This window comes from Lathyrus oleraceus, chromosome 2 (assembly GCF_024323335.1).
Source record: "Lathyrus oleraceus cultivar Zhongwan6 chromosome 2, CAAS_Psat_ZW6_1.0, whole genome shotgun sequence".
NCBI classification, from domain to species: Eukaryota; Viridiplantae; Streptophyta; class Magnoliopsida; order Fabales; family Fabaceae; genus Lathyrus; species Lathyrus oleraceus.
In genome coordinates this window covers 281,363,395-281,384,041 of record NC_066580.1, presented here as the reverse complement: position 1 = coordinate 281,384,041, position 20,647 = coordinate 281,363,395, and the positions used below count along the sequence as shown (strand labels likewise).

Sequence of the window (20,647 nt, the reverse complement as noted above, 5' to 3'; positions counted from 1 at the left end):
TGCTTTTGATCAACTTAATCATGGGTTTATTTTGATTGAAGGAACTAGGTTTGAATCTAATCTAATGGTTAGAATCGTTAGAAAATATCCTAAGGGATCATATCATAGTTAGTCAAAGTTTTGACTAAAATTCTATGTACAAATTCTAAGGGAACATGCAATTGCTAGGAATTGATTAAATTCTAATGTCAAGTTCTAGTCCTAAGGGATCATGCCTTAAAAATTCGATTAAAAATTCTAAGTCAAAATTCCTAAGGGAAACATGCAAAGTTGGACTATTTCTAAACCTAGGGGCAAAACAGTCATTTGACAATTATGGATATTGAATTAAAATTTTAATTAATCTCGATTTAACTCTAAACTATATCTAGTTATTCTAAAATTCTAAGAGATTGTCCTATTAATCCTAATTCTGAAATTAATCAAAATAGTTTATCAAAGTTTAATAGTTCTAAAAATTCTATTTAAATCCAATTCCTAAAATCTCTAATCAACTCTTAAAATTCTAACAAAAGTCTAACTATCTAAAATTTAAATGTAAATCTAATTGACCACTAATACTTCTAATCGATTCTAAATTTCTAATTAAGTTCCAAAAACTTACTCTAATTAACCTAAATCTCTAAAAAAAGTCTAATCAACTAAAACTCCTAATCATCCTAATTAACCTATATCTAATGAAGATTATTTCTAAAAATAACAAAACAGCAAAACCTAGAAAGAAGGAATGGGCCTAGAAATCCTGGCCCATGAAGCAATGATGAACTAGGGGGTGCCAATGGATCACCAAGGGTGTAAGAGCGAATTCGTTTGGGCCTAAGGATTAAGCCCACTACAGCTTCAGCCGAACTCAGGGTGTAACCAATGTTTGGAAAACTTTACCCCGTACCCCTGCAATTGTACCCACACCCCTACATATAATTTTTTTTGACCAAAATACCCTCATATAAATAGGGTATATTTTTCAGAAATAATTTTTTTTACCATTTTCGTTTGAAGACTTCCGGAAGACAAAATTTTCCATTTCTTGGCATTGTAAACCGGAACACTCAGAGTAAGTCTTCCGGTTCACAAAGTGTATACCGGAACACATGTCTAAAGTCTTCCGGTTTGTTGTCTTTTGGGGGCATTGAACCGGAAGTCTTTTAGAAAGTCTTCCGGTTTGGTTGGTTGTATACCGGAAGTCTTTCTTAAAGACTTCCGGTTTGGATGAACTAAGCCGGAACTCTTTTAAAAAGTGTTCCGGTAGTCATCCTTTTATTTTTCTAAACTGGAACTCTTCTTTGAAGTGTTCCGGTGCATTTTTTTTTTAATAATTTTTAATAATTTTTTTTATTATGTTTTTTTTTGTAGTGGTTCGAAGACGAGGTGCAGATGGTATGATTCCAGACCGCACTTTAGGTCGGGGGCGCATCTTCATCTGCAGCTGAGTCGGCTGGATATCCAGAAGGGTCGTACGATACGTCTCTTTTGGTGAAGTACGAGCATCATGTTGCTCGACATTTATGGTTTGGTGAGGTAAATAAACGGGATATATTTGAAAATGAATAATAATTGAATATTTTATATTGTGTTTTCTAATATGTGTTTTAATTGTTTTTAGGAAAGAGGTCCAAAGAAATAGTTGAAGGTTGCTGGACATGGACTGAAGCTGACATCTAGGGTTCCATTGGCTCTTCCACCACAGATGGAGAGTTGGGTATCTAGATCTGGTTTATCTTCACTTCAGAGAACCAGTCTGAACAAGATAGACACAAATCTTATCTCTGCATTTGTGGAAAGATGGCATCTAGAGACATCTTCATTTCACATGCCGTTTGGTGAAATGAGCATTAGTTTGGATGATGTCTCATGTCTACTTCACTTGCCCATCAGGGGTATCTTCTGGAGTCCTCGGGATGTGACGGAAGAGATAGCTGTTGAACTTGCTGTTGACTACTTAGGAGTGTCACAGGGTGAGGCACAATCACATGTTCGTAGCTGCAGGGGTTCGTATTACAAGTTGGAGTGGTTATATGATTTATTCGTACAACATAGAGCTGCTTCCAGCTGGACATATGCGACCAGAGCATATCTGTTGATGTTGGTGGGTTCCACCATTTTTGCCGATAAGACCTTTACACTTGTAGAGGCACGATACCTCCTCCTGTTTACGGACTTAGATAGATGTTCAGGATATAGTTGGGGAGCAGCTGCACTAGTTACCCTATACAGATATCTTGGAGATGCGTCCATGTACAGTTGCAAACAGCTCGGTGGATATCCTACTCTCCTACAGGTATATAATTTAATTTTGTTTATTAAGTGTTGGATTCATTTTATAAAATATGTTAACTTAATTTATTTTATTTATTATGTTTGTATTTTGCAACAGTGTTGGATTCACGAATACTTTCCAACTGTTGGAAAAAGAGGGGAGAATTGGAAACCAGCTGATAATTGTGGTCTTCCCCGAGCGATGAGATGGTCGTATAGGCAAGGAGTCCTGAAGGTTGATGATTTACGACCTATTTTGGACGAGTTGACACCTGCCGACGTCATATGGCGTCCATTTGAGGATCATAGAGTATGGCGTCTGTTTGATGAGATATGTCTCTACAGGGGCTGTTTGAAGTGGGGTGAAACAGTTATTCCATACTTGCCTGACAGCTGTTTACGTCAGTTCGGGTATAGGCAGTATGTTTCATCCCCACCTCTTGATTGTATGATGGCGACGGATATTGATGTTGATTTGATTAGTTACCATCAGAGTGTTATCGCTGTGATCGATCCATCTACCATGGCCATCACTCCATCTGATGTAGAAGATGGTTATCTAGAGTGGTATTATTGTGTTTCTCATCCACGGTCGGTCCCTCCCCATCGTGACGATCCAAGAGAGGTACCAGTTCCTGTATATGACGCCGGACCATCTGATCCTGATTGGGCTCGTGTATCTACATTGATTCATCGCTATCTAAGACAGGTTAATGCCGAAGAGGAAGATCCACAGTTTGCTGATTTATTTGAAGCTTTGCATATTTCTCGTTCACATTGATTTATGTATTAAGTTTTAGAACTGAATATAATAGACATAATATAAAATTCATGTTTTGATTACATATTTATGTTTTGAGTACATATTCATGCTAATACAGGTGTAAGTAATTGCCAATGTTGCATACGTCCTGCAAATCCTAACATCCAAGTAGTTGCTGTATGAGAACGAAATTTCCTCCAATCTAATGTGATCGGTGGCAACGGAAACCCCTCTTTCATGTTAACCAGATAAAGTGAAATAATTAAAATATTAAGTCATATAAAATATTAAGTGAAATAATTAAGTGAAATAATTAAAATATTAAGGCATATAACATAACTTGTCATACAAAATACGTACCTGAACCCAATGATTGTGGTTAACAAAACCAATGCAATAAATAGAGACATTTGGTGAATGTGAACTTGTCATCGGAAAGAAAGTCATGCACAGATTACCTAAATAGACAAGTACAACATTATAGCGATTCAATATCAAGTAACCCATATCTGGTAGACTCAACCATTTTTCAGGTGGCTGTGAACCAAAGGATTCTATCATCAAAGATTCTCTCACTTCTGATAACCGATTAGAAAATAACTTGTCATACAAAGTTGACCTATCCTTGTCTATTATTTCCAACCCCAACTCTCTGCGAACCATTGGCCAACCATCCTCACCATATCCATGCAATGATGCAATAACTCTAAATCCACAATTACCATCTGATTCAACATTAACTACATCTTCAATGTATGACCTAATATGATTAGGAAATTGAAGAATGAATTGTGGTTGCTTCTTTGATAATTTTAACTTCTTCGAAGTCTGTGATGGTTGAGATTGCCTTTGTGAAGATTGAGATGCCTTATCAACATACTCATGATACGAAGGATCCCTATAAACATCATATTCTGCTGGTTTTTTCCCTTTCTTCTTCACTCCTCCTTTGGTTTTTAGTTTCTCAGGTGGTGGACACAATGGAGTCATTGTTGGGTATGCTAGTTCACATACCCTACTCTTTAATGCCCTTTTCCCAATAACATCTAATGACCTAAATCGTCTCCACAATTCATCCATTGCACAAGTCATATCCACCTCTGGTCCATCATCTGCACCTACCTCTAACTCAACTTCCATAGTTAGTTTCCTCCAATGAACATGAACAACATCAATGGGTATCGGTATACCACCTAGTGTGTATCTTCCTAACTCACAAGCACAAGGTAACCCATAAGATGTTCTAAGAGTACAACCACATATTTTCCTGTTAGTTCCAACATAATCAACTCTCAATAACTCTTCAGCAATACATCTCAAAGCAGCTCGAGATACGAAACCACGCAAATAACCATAAAAGGGACTTATGTGCGCGTGCTCAACTTCGTAAAAACTCTTTTGAAAAGAAGCTTTAATGTTTCCCAGTTGTAACCTCAAGTTGTTATTCATGGCTTCCCAACATTTGACCATGTCACTTATACTGTTTCCTAACATCTACTTTAACTTCCAATGAGCAGATTCAACCCTAAAAATATTGAAAATAACACATAAAAAATACATAGAAATAATATCACATATAAAAATAACACATAAAAAATTATAAGACGTACTGATTAGTCGTTGTGTTACCCAAATGTAGCACTCGATTAATCCATGCTCCAACAAATCTATGCCTATGTGGAGTCAACCATGTGTCTTTCACATAATTAATAAATCCAATATAATCAACACATGCTTGTTCAAGTTGATGCAACCGTTGACCATACTCAACCTCATCACTAGCCCAAACAACTTCCATCCATAATGTGTCTATCGTCTTTTGCAGGTCATTCACCACATGTTGTTTGCATTTGGCACCAACGTTTTTGTTAATGTGAAATCTACATAGCAAATTAATCGATCTGGGAAACATAATTTCAATTGCTTTCATCAAAGCAAGATCTCTATCTGTCAAAATCACTTGTGGACACATGTCTTTCTTCACAAACAACTCTTTTAGTTTCTCCAATACCCAACAAAAATTCTCTGTCTGCTCAGACTCCATATACGCAAATGCAACAGCAAAAGTCAACTCGGTCGATTTCATGCCAACAATTTCAAACAAAGGTTGTCTATATTTGTTTGTCTTGTAGGTGCTATCCATAACTAACACAATCGGAAAAATATTCAACAACTTAACTGAATCAGGATGTGCCCAAAATATCTTTCTCACAACTTCCGAGTCATCTTTTTTCTACTTCAATAGACATAGCCTGCATCCTCAATAAGCTTAAACAGATGTTGTATCTCACTCCTAGGACCTCTTATCTCTTTTTGTATGACACTCTTATGCTTGTATACCTGCGTAATCCGAGTGACATTCTCAGGATCTCGGTCTTGCAAGGAAAGCAATATGTGTCTAGGTGGTACATGTCTCTTTGTCAAATCAGCGACATGTTGCTTCTCATTTGTGGTCAACCTACCAATAAACGAATGACCTTCTAATCTATCAGGTAAACCATGATTATGTAACCCACATTTTACATCAATCTTCCAACCAGATCCATCTTTCGCCGGAGTCGACTTGATTTTAAATGGGCATCCACATTTCTTGGACGCACTTTGGGTACCAATATCAGTACTCTTTTGTTTCCCACCTTTATCACAACCAAATATTAATTTGTTACTTCTCCCTCTCTTCCCTGTTTCAGTATCTGAACGACTGATAATAACATTTACTTTATTATTGATTACAACCTCTTTAATCCATCTGATAATCTCTTCTCGTGTACCAAATCTTTCAGTCGTTATAAACGCATCAGTAGTATCTACACATATTTGGGGAAGATTTTCCATTCCTGCAAAATAAAAAACAGATTAAAAAAACTAAAAAAGAAAAAAGAAAATCGGGAACACTTCTTGAAAGAGTTCCGATATGTGTAAATTTGTTTATCGGAACTCTTTCAAGAAGTGTTCCGGTTTGTAACTTTTTTCTGATTGAACCGGAACTCTTTCGTGAAGTCTTCCGGTTCATTGCTTTGTGTGTTCCGGAAGTCATTTTTGAAGTCTTCCGATTTGAGAAAAATACATACCGAAAGTCTTTTTGCAGGAGTTCCGGTGCGAGGGGTGTGAAACGTGTAATTTCTAAAATTTTCAGTTGAATGGTAAAAATGAAATGATAAATTGGTTAAAACCAGTTAAGGGTAGAATTGGAATTTTTAAAAAATTGTAGGGGTATGAGGTTAACCGTAGGGTACAAGGTAAAATTTTCCAATGTTTGGAATGTGGGGAATGGAAATCTTGGGCTTCAAGCCCAAACCCAAGAACTCGGTCCACATGCCGCTAATCAACTACACAATGGACTCGATAACCATTCTCTTCCTCATCGTCGCGTTCTTCCAACCATTTCCCGTGGCCGTGTTTGCGAACTCCACTGACGCTCTGAAACGGCGTCCCGCTATTGCGCTCGCGGACTCCTATAAGCCATCGCACTGTGTTCGCGTCATTCTAAGTGTTCCATCGAGTGTTGTTAGAGATTGGACCGTACGATTGACAAACGAGGATAGAGACAATGCGGAATCGGTGCTCGATTTAATAGTCAAAAGCATAACAGCAGAAAATGTACCATGATCTAAACGCGGTGTTTCTTCAGAATCGATCTCACATGTAACGTTTTTCACTCTTTCAAAATCTTCTAGTTGCCTTTACCTCTTCTCGCTTCTGCCGCTTCTGCCGCTTCTGTGCTTCTTTTGGATTTCGATTTCTTCTTATCCTGCGATGTGAGTTGCGAATCGATGTGTATTCGTTGCTCCTGCGTTTCTTTTGATTCTTCTGTTCTTATTCAATCTTCTGTCATGATTGTGCGGGAACGATTGGTGGTTTACGTTCCGAAATGACAGAGATTCTTGATGGAGGCTGAAAGCTCCACTGTGCAGAGCTTCAAATGTTGAAGCTCTCACAGTGATGGACGGAGCGTATGGTGGGGATCAAGAGGGATTCTCATAGAGAAATGGAAGATGAAGGAGAATTGAGTTGAACTGTGACTGCTAAACCAGAAAAAATGGTGAGTGTTGCGTTTTATATTGATTTCTGGTTTTGGTTCTGAAATGTTGTTCAATTAGAAAATGTAACTGAAAATTGGTGAACTCGAGATAATTAGTTATTGATTTGGAATTTTTCTGTTATGGAGTGAATTTGACTTGTGGTGTCAGTTATTTCTGTTAGAGCAATGAATGGTTAGTTTTGAAAGTCAGTTAAACGTTGATGATTGATTGGCTAGAATCCTACTCAAGTTGTTTCTATTATTTTGGTTGCAGGTCTGCATGCTGAATGGAGTGGAAATTAGCCGAACCAGTTAGTTCAACCTTGGATTTATACTTCTATTAATAGGTAACTCTTGAAGCCTTGTTATGGGAGTCATTAGAGTCATGTTGTTGTTTTATTGTTTTGTTAATAGTTAAACTAATTAATTATTTTAAATTTATAATTAGTTTTGGTTGATGAGAATTCTATTGTTGATTTTATTAGAGAAACGCTTGCAGGTTTAGTTATGGAAGGGTCATTGTTGCAGGGTGTTACACTGCGGAATGTTGGATTGTAGGTATGCAGTTGGTGGTTTGCTAAGACAGTTTTCCGGTTAGACCGCTGCGGCGGTGGAGTCCCAGTAATTTATTAATAAATTCTGAAATTCTTTTGTTAAAAGAAAGTAGGATGATTCTATGTATGCTAGGCTACAAAGGAGCTTGGGTTATGTGAGCCAAAATTCTGCAGCTTGTGAATTTATTTTCTACCGTGTGAATTTACAAGAAGTTAACCTTGTATGGAAGGAGAACGGAATGCTTTCCTGAAATTCAAAGCTATGCTTGTATTTGTGAATAAATAATTGATGATTGAGTTGGTGTAATTCCGTTATTGATTTCGGTTGGTGTTAAATTCTGCAGGTGGAGTATTGTTAAGATGTAGTAGGGATGCGTTGGACGTGATGCAAAATGAGTGACTTGCTGGTTAATTAGTACTGAACTGTATGGAATTTGTGGGCGTCATTATCTCCCTGCTAAGCTTCTACCATGGATTCGTGCGTAGGAAATTGGATTCTGAATGTAAAATTGAGCCCTTTGGCATGCATTTATGAGGAGTGAGGAGTAAGAATGGCACATGTTCATGAATGAATATTGGGTGAATTTTATAAAGTGAGAAACTTCTATGAAAAGTATATGATGGCAGATTTCCATGTATTGAATGAATATTGCAACGCATGCTTGAAAATTTCATTTGAATGCAATGTACCAAAGGATAGAAAAAAATGGTGATTCTTGAATTCTTTTGCATTGGAGTGCGGGAGCCAAATAGGTTTAGTGAATTAGATGTTAGTCCCAAATGGTTATAACCGGATATCGGTTATTTATAATAATCAATCCAATAAAAAAAGATAAAATAAGTTTTAAAACCCAAAATCCAATTAGAATCAACTACAATTAATATAGAAAAAAACCAATCATCAATTTGAGAGTAAAAAATCAAACTAAAGAATCTAAAATTCATTTGAAATTGATTAAAATTTGAATCATTTTGAAATTAATATCAAATTGAAATTCTGCAAATGAGAAATTAGAAATAGAATGAAATCAAATAAAAAACTAAGATCTGATTAAAATCAATTGAAAATTAATTTCAAATTAGAAAAGACTATGGAATCGAAAACATCATGATCGGAAAGGCATATATAATGATTGACGTTACTAAAGTCGATATAACCCGGACTTAGGAACTGATGGTTGACTTCGGCCAACCAGTTGACCAAAAAGTCAACGAATGACCTCAATTAACCAAGAGGCGTGAATCAGGGACTTTACTAGGCATAGGGTGACAAATCAAGTCGTAAGGCACATTACGGTTAAAGCTCCCCCTGATTAGGGTTTGAATCAATCACCAGCTTAAAATCTATTGACTGTCCAATATCAACGTGGATGCATATGAATGAAGCATGAGTATGCGTAGAAGAATCTCAAGTCATAAGTCAGGTGAGAAGTGAAAAGGGGGAGGGAAAATTTTGGGGTACGATAAGAGGATATCAAGGTGTGATCCCAAAGCCAATGCAAATAATGAGATAACATGAGGGATCTTAGGGTCAAAATTGGGGTCTTACAGTACCCAGAATCTTTTGGGTCCTTTATGATTAGTTCTCCCAGAGTTTCTGACAACTTTGGGTTTTCTAGCATTATTAAATTTATGTGTTTGTGCATATGTGTAATGATAAGGTTTTAAATGAATTTGGGTCAATTTGTTTTCTGCATAAGGTTTTAAATCATCTTCATTAGAGTCATATCCAATTCCTCTTTTCTTATTGTGACTAACACCATAAATCATAGAAGCCATTTTGCTTCTTTCAAGTCCATTGTTCAGGAATTTCTGAAAAGCTTTTTCATATTTATATATGATGGTGTCAGAAGTGGGTGGAGCTTTAGAAAGAGGTTCTTCAAGTTTTAAACATTTTTTGATTGAGAATTCATTTTCCTTTTCAAGAATAAATTTGTTTTCTTTAAGTTCAGAAACTTCTTTCTCAAGCTTATCACACTTTTCAACAGTTTCTTCATGAACCCTTTTTAGGATCTTGAATTTCTGGCGAAGCTTCTGATAAGATCTTAGAGATTCTGATAAATGGGCTTCCAGATCAGAACGAGAAAAATCAAAGAATACCTCTTCAGATTCATATTCCTTTTCAGATGAACTTTCAGAAGTGGTTGCCATGAGTGCAACGTTTGCTTGCTCCTCTTCAAAATCAAATTCTGAGGCTTCATATTCAGAGTCATCCCATGTTGCCATGAGTCCCTTATTCTTTGCTTTGAAGGAGCTTTTCTTGAAACCTTCCTTTCTAGAGTTGTCCCTTATTCATTTTTGTAATGTCCAGGTTCTTTGCATTCATAGCAGGTCACTTCTTTGTTGGATCTGCCTCTAGAGGTTGACTCTGGACGATCTCCCTTCTATTTGGATCTTCTGAAGTTGTTATTTATTTTTCTCTAGAGCTGTTTGATTCTTCTGGATAGAAGAGATAACTCCTCTTCATCATCAGAATCTTCCTTCTTAGAGTCTTCGTCTTCTTCTTCTTCAGCTTGAAAGGCTTTGTTCCTTTCTGGTTTCCTTCCTTCTAATCTAGACTTTAGAGCTACCGGTTTGTTTTTCTTATGAGGTTCATCTTCCTCTAGCTCTATCTCGTGACTCCTGAGGGAGCTAATAAGTTCTTCAAGGCTTATGTTGTTCAGATCCTTAGATAACTTCATGGCAGTAACTATTGGTCTCCACTTCTTTGGAAGGCTTCTGATTATCTTCTTGACATGATATGCTGTAGTGTATCCTTTATCCAGAACCTTGAGACCTGCAACTGAAGTTTGGAATCTAGAAAACATTACCTCAACAGCTTCATCATCCTCCATTCTGAAGGCTTCATATTTTTGGATTAAGGTCAGAGCCTTTGTTTCTTTGACTTGATTATTGCCTTCGTGAGTCATCTTCAATGAATCAAAGATTTCATAGTTGTTTCCCTATTAGTGATCTTTTCGTACTCATTGTAAGATATAGAATTCAACAGAATAATTCTGGCTTTGTGATGATTCTTGAAATCACGCTTCTGATCATCACTCATTCTACTTCTTGGTATAACGATACTAAAGGTAGAGATGGGTGGTTCATAATCATTTGTAACAATGTCCCATAGATCAGCATCGTAGCCTAAGAAGAAGCTTTCAATTCTATCTTTCCAGTAATCAAATTTTTCTCCATCAAAAACTGGAGGTTTAACGTTGTAGCTATCTCTTTCGTTTGTGTTAGTCATGATGTTTTTCTCACGCTGGATCTCTCTACACTATTAAGTGTTTGATTCAAAAATCAATAATAGAGCCGAAGCTCTGATACCAATTGAAGGTTGAGAAAAACAAGAAAGGGGGGTTTGAATTATTTTCACTGGAAATACAAACTTTTTGCGATGCTACATACACAAAGGTAAAAACAAATAACACATAAGTTTATCCTGGTTCGCTTAAAAGTCAAAGCTACTTCAGTCCACCTGGAACAAGGTGATTTTGCCTTCAATAAGGACTTATTCCAATAATCTAGAAAGATTACAACAATCGTCTAAGAGTTCAACAATCTCTTAGCCCTCTCAAGTCTACATACTTCACAAGTCGCTTGAGGAATTACAACAACTATTGAGAATTACAAGAGTGTGTTTGGTGCTTCTAGATAAGCAAGAGGAAGACGACTAAAAACAGATGATCAATGATCACACTAAGAGAAACAACTCGTGTGTGATTACTGAATTATATAATAGCAAGTTATTTAGTATGTGGCTCAAGGTGTATTGTAGAATTCTTGTGTAATATCTTCGTGTATGAATGATGATGGTGAGGCCTTTTTATAGTGCTTTGGAGATGATATTGTTAGAGAGAATATTGATGGTGATATTTTGCCAATGATGGGACTTCATGACATTCGTTTTCTTATCCTTTCCATAGCAGCCTTGGAGTGTAGTCAATAATGTCCATATATATATTCATACCATACTTAGAATACTTCTTGATTAAGATTTTGATTTTGATGAGTCAGATGATCTGATGGACGTGAACCAGAGTGAGCGGAGTTCATAGTCTTTTCCTAGATCTTGTATTCTTCAGATAGTTGTTTGTTGGGTCTTTGTCAGATAGTTCTTTGTTAGGTCTTCTTCAGATAGTTCTTTGACTGATCTTCAGATAGAGTGTCTTCAGAGTCTATAGATGCACATTCTTCAGAGTCTTTGGATTTAAAGTCTTCAGAGTCTTTGGAATTTGTATGTGATTCTCTTGGACATGCTTGTGTTCAACGCCAAATATGATTTTTTCATTTCTGGATCAGTTGTTCTAGACTTTGTTTGATGTCAGACATTGTTTCATCAGATTCAGTTTACCTTAGAGTCCTGCACACTTAGAGAATTTTATTAGGGTACCAAATTGTTTCATTCTTTGTTATCATCAAAACTTAGAGATATATTGCAGAACCAAAATCTTGTTCTAACAGTTAATAAATCTCTAAATTCATGTTGTTAGTATACATTTGTTATGTTGTCAATTTGTTTGGTTGTTAATTCTTTTTTGCTACCATTAGTTTTTAGAAAGCGAAGTTAGTGAAGTGTTAGTAGGTTGAAAATCATGTGAGAATCCACTTGGAGTTTGATCATTCACCATTTACATTGAGTTTTCATTACTGATCCGACGCAAAACAGAGACATTTAACACACTGTGCAAACATTTATGGTACATTTCGAGTTAGTTTTACTTCCGTCATTTTATTTACGCGTTTTTAATCTTTATTATGTTTTACCTTTTATTATCTTGATTTTATGCGTGGGATAGCTGTGTTTTTGTCCGACAGATCCAGGTAGAAGAACCGGAGAACTCAGAACAAGACAGTGCGAGATTCCGATACGCAAAGGAGCAGAAAACCCCGGTACAGGAGGCCTGACACGGGCCGTGTCAGGGCAAGGGAAGACAAGTGAAGAAAATAGTAGCCTGACACGGCCACCCGTGTCAGCTGACACGGGCCGTGTCAGCCTAAGCCCAAAATTTCCAGTTTTCTCGGGCTTTTCATTCGTCGGGCTTTTTAGAGACATCTTTGGACCTGTCCAACTGCTGCTGGGAATTTTTATTATAAAAAGAGGTATTCTGCCAAAGGAAAAATCATCTTGGAATACAGCAAAACACAGTATTGTGAAGCAATCAAGTATTACAGAGATCAAGGCATTCGGAGAGCTCAAGATATTCATGAGCGGGAGCGATTGAAGATCAAAGTCATCCAATTACTTGTAATGTGTAATTTTTATCTTGAATTTGTTTTAAACAATATGAGTAGCTAAACCCCCCAATGCTAGGGGGTGTCCCTGATTTAGAATTGTAATGAATTTGAGTTTACATTTGCATTTATAATATTGTTTTTATGGTAACCTTTTGATGTGTTTATTGCTTTCTCTTTCGGACCAATTGAGATTGATTTGTGGTTATCAATTAGGCTGGACCGCCATTTATAAGGTTTTCATAAGGTTACTCTACAGTAGATATCACCTAGGACTAGGGATACCCTGTATGAACCAGAGTATTCTTGATATTATACAGCTTAACTTCACCCTAATTGGCTATGGACATAGGAATTAGGGTAGATTGATTAAAGGTTTTCTCACCAAGGACTTGGGAGAAAATACCCTTGAGAACTGGTAGTAATTGATATTTGTTGATGCAATAGGGACTCAGAGTTATTACAGGGATAAATCATACACCTTCCCTGGCATTGTTCCTTTTTCTCTATAAACCCTTATTTTCATATTTCTTTACCTTTACTTTTACTATTATATTTTTACACTCAAAAACCAAATTAATAGCTTTTGTTTAATTGAATGATAATTTAAACTCAATATTAACGTGCAGTCCTTGAGATCGACATTCGGGGAATTTCCCCATTATTACCATAAAAGGCAAAATAGTACACTTGCTATTTGTCGCATTACGCGAAAAACCGGCGGGAAAACGAAACAACAGAGCCGCCACCGTGCGTTATTTATCCCAAAGGAGGGAAAGGAAACGCTCGAAGTAAACCTGGAAAAGACATGGTCTCGCGACCAGAGATTGCAAGGATCGGGAGTCGGTTATGTGAAGGGAAGGTATTAGCACCCCTACACATCCGTCGTACTCGACGGGATCCACGCACAAAAGGAAGGATAAGGTTGCTAAAAACTGAACACAAACTGCACACACAAGGCTGGAAAGAGACACAGGAAAGACAAAAGAAACTAACTCGGCAGGATATCGCATCCTGGGCCTACGTAGTCTGTCAGGCACAGACATCAGAGTCGACGTAGTTCGGGACAGGGGGAAACATGCTCGCTAGGATGTCGCATCCTATGTGTAACACCCCAATTAAAATAAGATAATTATTTAATTTAAATTAATATTTTTTTTATTAATTTAATTGAATAATTGGAATTTGGGATTATTATTACTATTATTTTGGAATAATAATTATTGGGATAATTATTTATTGGAAAATATATATAAGTTGGAATTAAGGAAAAAGTCCCATTTTGGAGTAAAAAGGTTTTTACGTGAAAAACAGAGAAGCGATCGTGAAAGAGGAAAAGGGCAAAGGCAGAGCAAGAGGAAGAAGGTTGGAGAAGAGAAGAGCTTGAAGCTTGAGATTTGCCGGATTAACTCAGGTAAGGGGGGTTTATCATCGGTTAAAGGGTATTATATGATAATATGTACTGGGTAGTGATAACCATTGTTTTATCTCTGATTAGATTGATGTATGATGAAATTGTGAAATAGTGGATGAATGAAATTGGATGATAATTGAAAAGGAATTCGTAGAAATTTAACATCTATGCACATAACAGCCAGTGGATGAATGAAATTAGATGATAATTGAAAGGGAATTCGTAGAAATTTAACATCTATGCACATAACAGCCAAATGACGTTCGCCATTAGCCTAATGGCGTTCGCCATATCAGTTTGACAGACAGTTTTTCCAGAATGAGAGCGTGTAACGCTAATGGCGTTCGCCATTAGCCTAATGGCGTTCGCCATATCAGTTTGAAGGGCAGATTTCGCGTTTTAAACTCCCAGATGTGATATCGTGGTAATGTTGTTGTTGTTTTGTTGGGTCTTGAGTAGTATAGGCATTAGTAGAGTGTGCTAATACTGTTTTTGATTATGTGGCATGATATGATATGCTTATGTGATAATATACTGATGATGTGTGATGGTATGCATGATGCTGTGAATGTATCAGTTATGTGTGCACTTGTGAATAGACTGTTTTATGGCTTAGAGTGTGAGCATATGTCTATTCTTGAATTGTTGTTGATGATGTAGCATGGCTAGGTGATTAGCATGCATATTGTGGCCTTTATGGTGGTAGCTAATTCCCATTGTGAGGAATTAGTGAGTTAGTCATTATGGATTGTTGTCGATGTTTGCATGCTAGGTGAATTAGCGTGCATAGCATAGCCCTTGAGGGGTGGTAGCTAATTCCCGTGGTGAGGAATTAGTGAGTGAGTCACTAGGTATCAAATGAGTGGGACTAGTTGGACTTGGTAGCCGTGCCTGGATTTGGACGGTGAGGTGAACTATATGTTCACAAATAGTCGGTACCGCATGCATGGAGTCTCATTGCATAATATGTGTATGGCGTATAATATGAATGGATGTATTCCAATATTATACGTGTGTTTGTGTTGATATTGAGTATGAATATGAGTTGTATTGGTATTGAATATGATGTTTGAATTGATACTGCCGTTATTGAGTGTGTAGTCTGGTTAGAGTGATTTGATGCGTTAGTTACTTAACATTACATAATGTTGTATAATGCTTATTATATTGATTGAGGAACTCACCCTTACACCTATTTTTCAGGTAACGAGCAGTGAGTTGAATAGGAGCTAGTGCTTGGAGTCTAGTGTAGTCTCCTAGTGGGTCATGCTCTGATAGATGTAACATCGGGAAGGGATGTTTGAATATTTTATTGATTGGTTGTGAACCATTTTGCATGTAATATGTTACATGATGTGAATAATTGAATTGATTTTATCCGCTGCGTATTATGCAGATACTTTATAATTTGGATTAAATAAATGAGCATGACAGGATATTCTGATGATGGTTGTGAAATGATTGTGTGACACCCTTCGGGGCATAATTACTCTGATTGATATGTTGCTATTTTAATTGAAATATTTGGGGTATTTTAGAAGGGTGTTACATTAGTGGTATCAGAGCATAGTCGGTCGAGTCGAGTCGTAATTATTCTGTTTCCCTGTACGTGATAGGTGTTGTATAACCCTATCAGTACTTATTGTTTCATCTTGTTAGGTTCTCAGAATAGAGATGGCTGGAAGAGGTAGAGATGATGCTGCAATTGCTGAGGCTCTGGGTATGCTAGCTGGAGTACTTGGAGGAAATCCAAATGTTGTGGGGATGGGAGCTGCTCGTCAACTGAGTGAGTTCCAGAAGAACAATCCTCCAATGTTCAAGGGAGCATACGATCCAGATGGCGCTCAGAAGTGGTTGAAGGAGATCGAGAGGATCTTCCGAGTAACTGAGTGTGCTGATAACCAGAAGGTCAGGTTCGGTACGCATATGCTCTCAGAAGAAGCAGATGATTGGTGGGTTGCTACCCGCACTGAGTTGGAAGCTGCTGGAGATGCTGAGATTTCTTGGGCTGTGTTCAGGGAGAGATTTCTGAGGGAGTATTTTCCAGAGGATGTCAGAGGGAAGAAAGAGATAGAGTTCTTGGAATTGAAGCAGGGTAACCGGTCTGGTACGGAGTATGCTGCTAAGTTCACAGAGCTGTCGAAGTATTACACTCCCTATGCTGAGGCTGCTGGGGAATTTTCTAAGTGTGTGAAGTTTGAGAACGGGTTGCGTCCCGAGATCAAGCAGGCTATTGGATATCAAAGGATTAGAGTGTTTTCTGATTTGGTTGACTGTTGCAGGATTTTTGAACAGGATTCCAAGGCTAGAGCAGAGAGCTATCAGCAGAGGGTTGATAGGAAAGGTAAGAATCAGATTGATCGTGGGAAACCGTATGCAGCTGGCAAGGGTTTTCAGAGGCAGAGTGGGATGAAAAGGCCTAGTGGGGGAGATTCTAGTGCCCCTGCTAAGTGTTTCAGATGTGGTCAGGCTGGACATCGTGTCCATGAGTGTACCAGTGCTGAGAAGAAGTGTTTCAAGTGTGGAAAAGGTGGTCACTTGGCTGCAGATTGCCGGTTGAAGACTGTGATCTTTCCTGAGATTGAGGAAGGAGAGAGTTTGGTTCTATCAGCCAGGCAGGTGAACGAGGAAGTAGCAGATGGGTCAGAGTTGTTTATGCTGTTAGCGACTTTGGAGGCTAAAGATAAACTGGTGATTGGCGATCTAGCGGTGGTGTGTGATTTTCCTGATGTGTTTCCGGAAGAAGTGAATGAATTACCGCCAGAGCGTGAAGTTGAGTTCTCGATTGATTTGGTACCTGGTACTAGGCCGATATCGATGGCTCCGTACCGTATGTCTGCTGTTGAGTTAACGGAGTTGAAGAGTCAGTTGGAAGATCTGTTGGATAAGAAATTTATTCGTCCGAGTGTGTCACCGTGGGGTGCACCAGTGTTATTGGTTAAGAAGAAAGAAGGTACTATGAGGTTGTGTGTGGACTACAGACAACTGAATAAAGTGACGATCAAGAATCGGTATCCTTTGCCGAGAATTGATGATTTGATGGATCAGTTGGTTGGTGCAAGTGTGTTCAGCAAGATAGATTTGAGATCTGGGTATCATCAGATACGTGTGAAGACTGAGGATATTCAGAAGACTGCTTTCAGAACAAGGTATGGACATTATGAGTATTCTGTAATGCCTTTTGGTGTGACTAATGCGCCTGGAGTATTTATGGAGTATATGAATAGGATTTTCCATCCGTGCCTAGATAAGTTTGTTGTGGTGTTTATTGATGACATTTTGGTATATTCGAAATCTGAAGAAGAGCATGCTGAGCATTTGAGAGTGGTTTTAGGAGTTCTGCGAGAAAAGAAGTTATTTGCTAAACTGTCAAAGTGTGAATTTTGGTTAGAAGAGGTTAGTTTTCTTGGTCATGTGATTTCAAGAGGCGGTGTTGCTGTTGATCCTTCTAAGATAGAAGCGGTATCTAAGTGGGAAGCTCCGAAGTCAGTTTTTAAGATAAGGAGTTTTCTTGGTTTGGCTGGTTATTATAGGAAGTTCATTGAGGGATTTTCTAAGTTGGCGTTACCGTTGACGATGTTGACTAGAAAGGGGCAAGCGTTTGTTTGGGACTCAAAATGTGAAGAAGGTTTCCAAGAGTTGAAGAGAAGGTTGACTACTGCTCCTATTCTGATATTACCGAGTTCGTCGGAACCATTTGAGGTTTACTGTGATGCTTCATTGTTGGGTTTGGGTGGTGTGTTGATGCAGAATAAGCAGGTTATAGCTTATGCTTCGAGACAGCTGAGGGTTCATGAAAGGAACTATCCGACACATGATTTAGAGTTGGCAGCTGTGGTATTTGTTCTGAAGTTATGGAGGCATTATTTGTATGGATCAAGATTTGAGGTTTTCAGTGACCATAAAAGTTTAAAGTATTTGTTTGATCAGAAAGAGCTGAATATGAGACAGAGGAGATGGTTAGAATTTCTGAAGGATTATGATTTTGGTTTGAATTACCATCCGGGTAAAGCAGACGTAGTGGCTGATGCGTTGAGTCGGAAATTATTGAATATGTCTATGTTAATGGTTAAGGAATTGGATTTAATTGAGCAGTTTAGAGACTTGAGTTTGGTGTGTGAGAGTACTCACAATAGTGTTAAATTGGGAATGTTGAAGTTAACGAGTGGTATTCTGGATGAGATTAGAAAGGGTCAGAAATCCGATGTGCTTTTGGTTGATAAGTTGACTCTAGTGAATCAAGGTCAAGGTGGTGAATTCAGAATTGATGAGAATGGTGTTTTGAAATTTAGTAATCGGGTGTGTATTCCGGATGTTATCGAATTTAAGAAGAGTATTCTTGAGGAAGGACATCGTAGTGGCCTGAGTATTCATCCTGGAGCTACGAAGATGTATCATGATTTGAAAAGGTTATTTTGGTGGCCGAGAATGAAAAGAGAAATCGCGAGTTTTGTTTATTCTTGTTTGACTTGTCAGAAGTCGAAGATTGAGCATCAGAAGCCGTCTGGGCTAATGCAACCGTTGGCTATTCCAGAGTGGAAGTGGGATAGTATCAGTATGGATTTTGTTTCTGGTTTGCCGAGGACAAATAAGAATTTTGAGGCTATTTGGGTGATTGTTGATAGATTGACAAAATCGGCTCATTTCATTCCGATTAGAATGGATTATCCGTTAGAGAGATTAGCCGAGTTGTATATTGAGAAGATTGTAAGTTTGCATGGTATTCCGTCGAGTATTGTTTCGGACAGAGATCCTAGATTTACATCGAAGTTTTGGGAAGGTTTGCAGAAGGCTTTGGGAACTAAGCTGAGATTGAGTTCTGCATATCATCCGCAGACTGATGGTCAGACTGAGAGGACGATTCAGTCACTAGGGGATCTTTTGAGAGCTTGTGTTTTAGAAAAGAGAGGTGCGTGGGATTGTTATTTACCGTTGATTGAGTTTACCTACAACAATAGTTTTCATTCGAGTATTGGTATGGCACCGTTTGAAGCTTTGTATGGTAGGAGATGTCGGACACCTTTATGTTGGTATGAGTCCGGTGAGAGTGCTGTGGTTGGACCGGAGATTGTTCAACAAACTACAGACAAGATTAAGATGATTCAGGAGAAGATGAGAATTGCTCAGAGTCGACAGAAGAGTTATCATGATAAGAGGAGGAAGGCACTTGAGTTCCAAGAGGGAGATCATGTGTTTCTTCGTGTAACTCCGATAACTGGTGTTGGTCGAGCTTTGAAGTCAAAGAAGTTGACACCTCGATTTATTGGTCCCTATCAGATTTTAGAAAGGATAGGAGAGGTAGCCTATCGTATCGCTTTACCGCCGTCGCTTGCGAATTTGCATGATGTTTTTCATGTGTCTCAGTTGAGGAGATACATTCATGATCCGTCGCATGTAGTCCAAATAGATGATGTACAGGTGAGAGATAACCTGACTGTTGAAACATCACCTATGAGGATCGAGGATCGAGAGTTGAAGCAGTTGCGGGGTAAAGAGATTGCCTTGGTGAAGGTAGCCTGGGGAGGACCAGCAGGTGGCAATGTGACCTGGGAACTTGAGAGTCAGATGAAGGAGTCTTATCCGGAGTTATTTGCTTGAGGTATGTTTTCGAGGACGAAAACTCTTTTAGTGGGGGAGAGTTGTAACACCCCAATTAAAATAAGATAATTATTTAATTTAAATTAATATTTTTTTTATTAATTTAATTGAATAATTGGAATTTGGGATTATTATTACTATTATTTTGGAATAATAATTATTGGGATAATTATTTATTGGAAAATATATATAAGTTGGAATTAAGGAAAAAGTCCCATTTTGGAGTAAAAAGGTTTTTACGTGAAAAACAGAGAAGCGATCGTGAAAGAGGAAAAGGGCAAAGGCAGAGCAAGAGGAAGAAGGTTGGAGAAGAGAAGAGCTTGAAGCTTGAGATTTGCCGGATTAACTCAGGTAAGGGGGGTTTATCATCGGTTAAAGGGTATTATATGATAATATGTACTGGGTAGTGATAACCATTGTTTTATCTCTGATTAGATTGATGTATGATGAAATTGTGAAATAGTGGATGAATGAAATTGGATGATAATTGAAAAGGAATTCGTAGAAATTTAACATCTATGCACATAACAGCCAGTGGATGAATGAAATTAGATGATAATTGAAAGGGAATTCGTAGAAATTTAACATCTATGCACATAACAGCCAAATGACGTTCGCCATTATGCCTTCGGCGTTCGCCGTTTGGGTTTTTTTTCCAGAATGAGAGCGTGTAACGCTAATGGCGTTCGCCATTAGCCTAATGGCGTTCGCCATATCAGTTTGACAGACAGTTTTTCCAGAATGAGAGTGTGTAACGCTAATGGCGTTCGCCATTAGCCTAATGGCGTTCGCCATATCAGTTTGAAGGGCAGATTTCGCGT

General features: G+C 38.0%; 1 protein-coding gene and 1 long non-coding RNA gene across 5 annotated transcripts; both read left to right on the top strand.

Annotated features, from left to right (window-relative positions):
* The first annotated feature begins 1,609 nt into the window (after window positions 1-1,609).
* LOC127122909 (protein MAIN-LIKE 1) lies at window positions 1,610-2,799 on the top strand. Its single transcript, XM_051053183.1, has 3 exons — window positions 1,610-2,278; window positions 2,375-2,626; window positions 2,740-2,799. Exons 1-3 carry the CDS (start codon window positions 1,688-1,690, stop codon window positions 2,797-2,799), a joined length of 903 nt encoding a protein of 300 aa, XP_050909140.1. The 5' UTR covers window positions 1,610-1,687.
* A 3,550-nt stretch (window positions 2,800-6,349) lies between these two features.
* On the top strand, window positions 6,350-8,315 carry LOC127119157 (uncharacterized). Of its 4 annotated transcripts, none has more exons than XR_007802682.1 (4): window positions 6,350-7,061; window positions 7,315-7,387; window positions 7,540-7,749; window positions 7,939-8,315. It is a non-coding gene; the product is annotated as an uncharacterized LOC127119157 (long non-coding RNA). The 4 variants fall into 4 exon arrangements; XR_007802680.1 differs by having other exon boundaries at window positions 6,354-7,061; window positions 7,540-7,598; XR_007802679.1 differs by having other exon boundaries at window positions 6,356-7,061; window positions 7,540-8,315.
* Window positions 8,316-20,647: the final 12,332 nt, after the last annotated feature.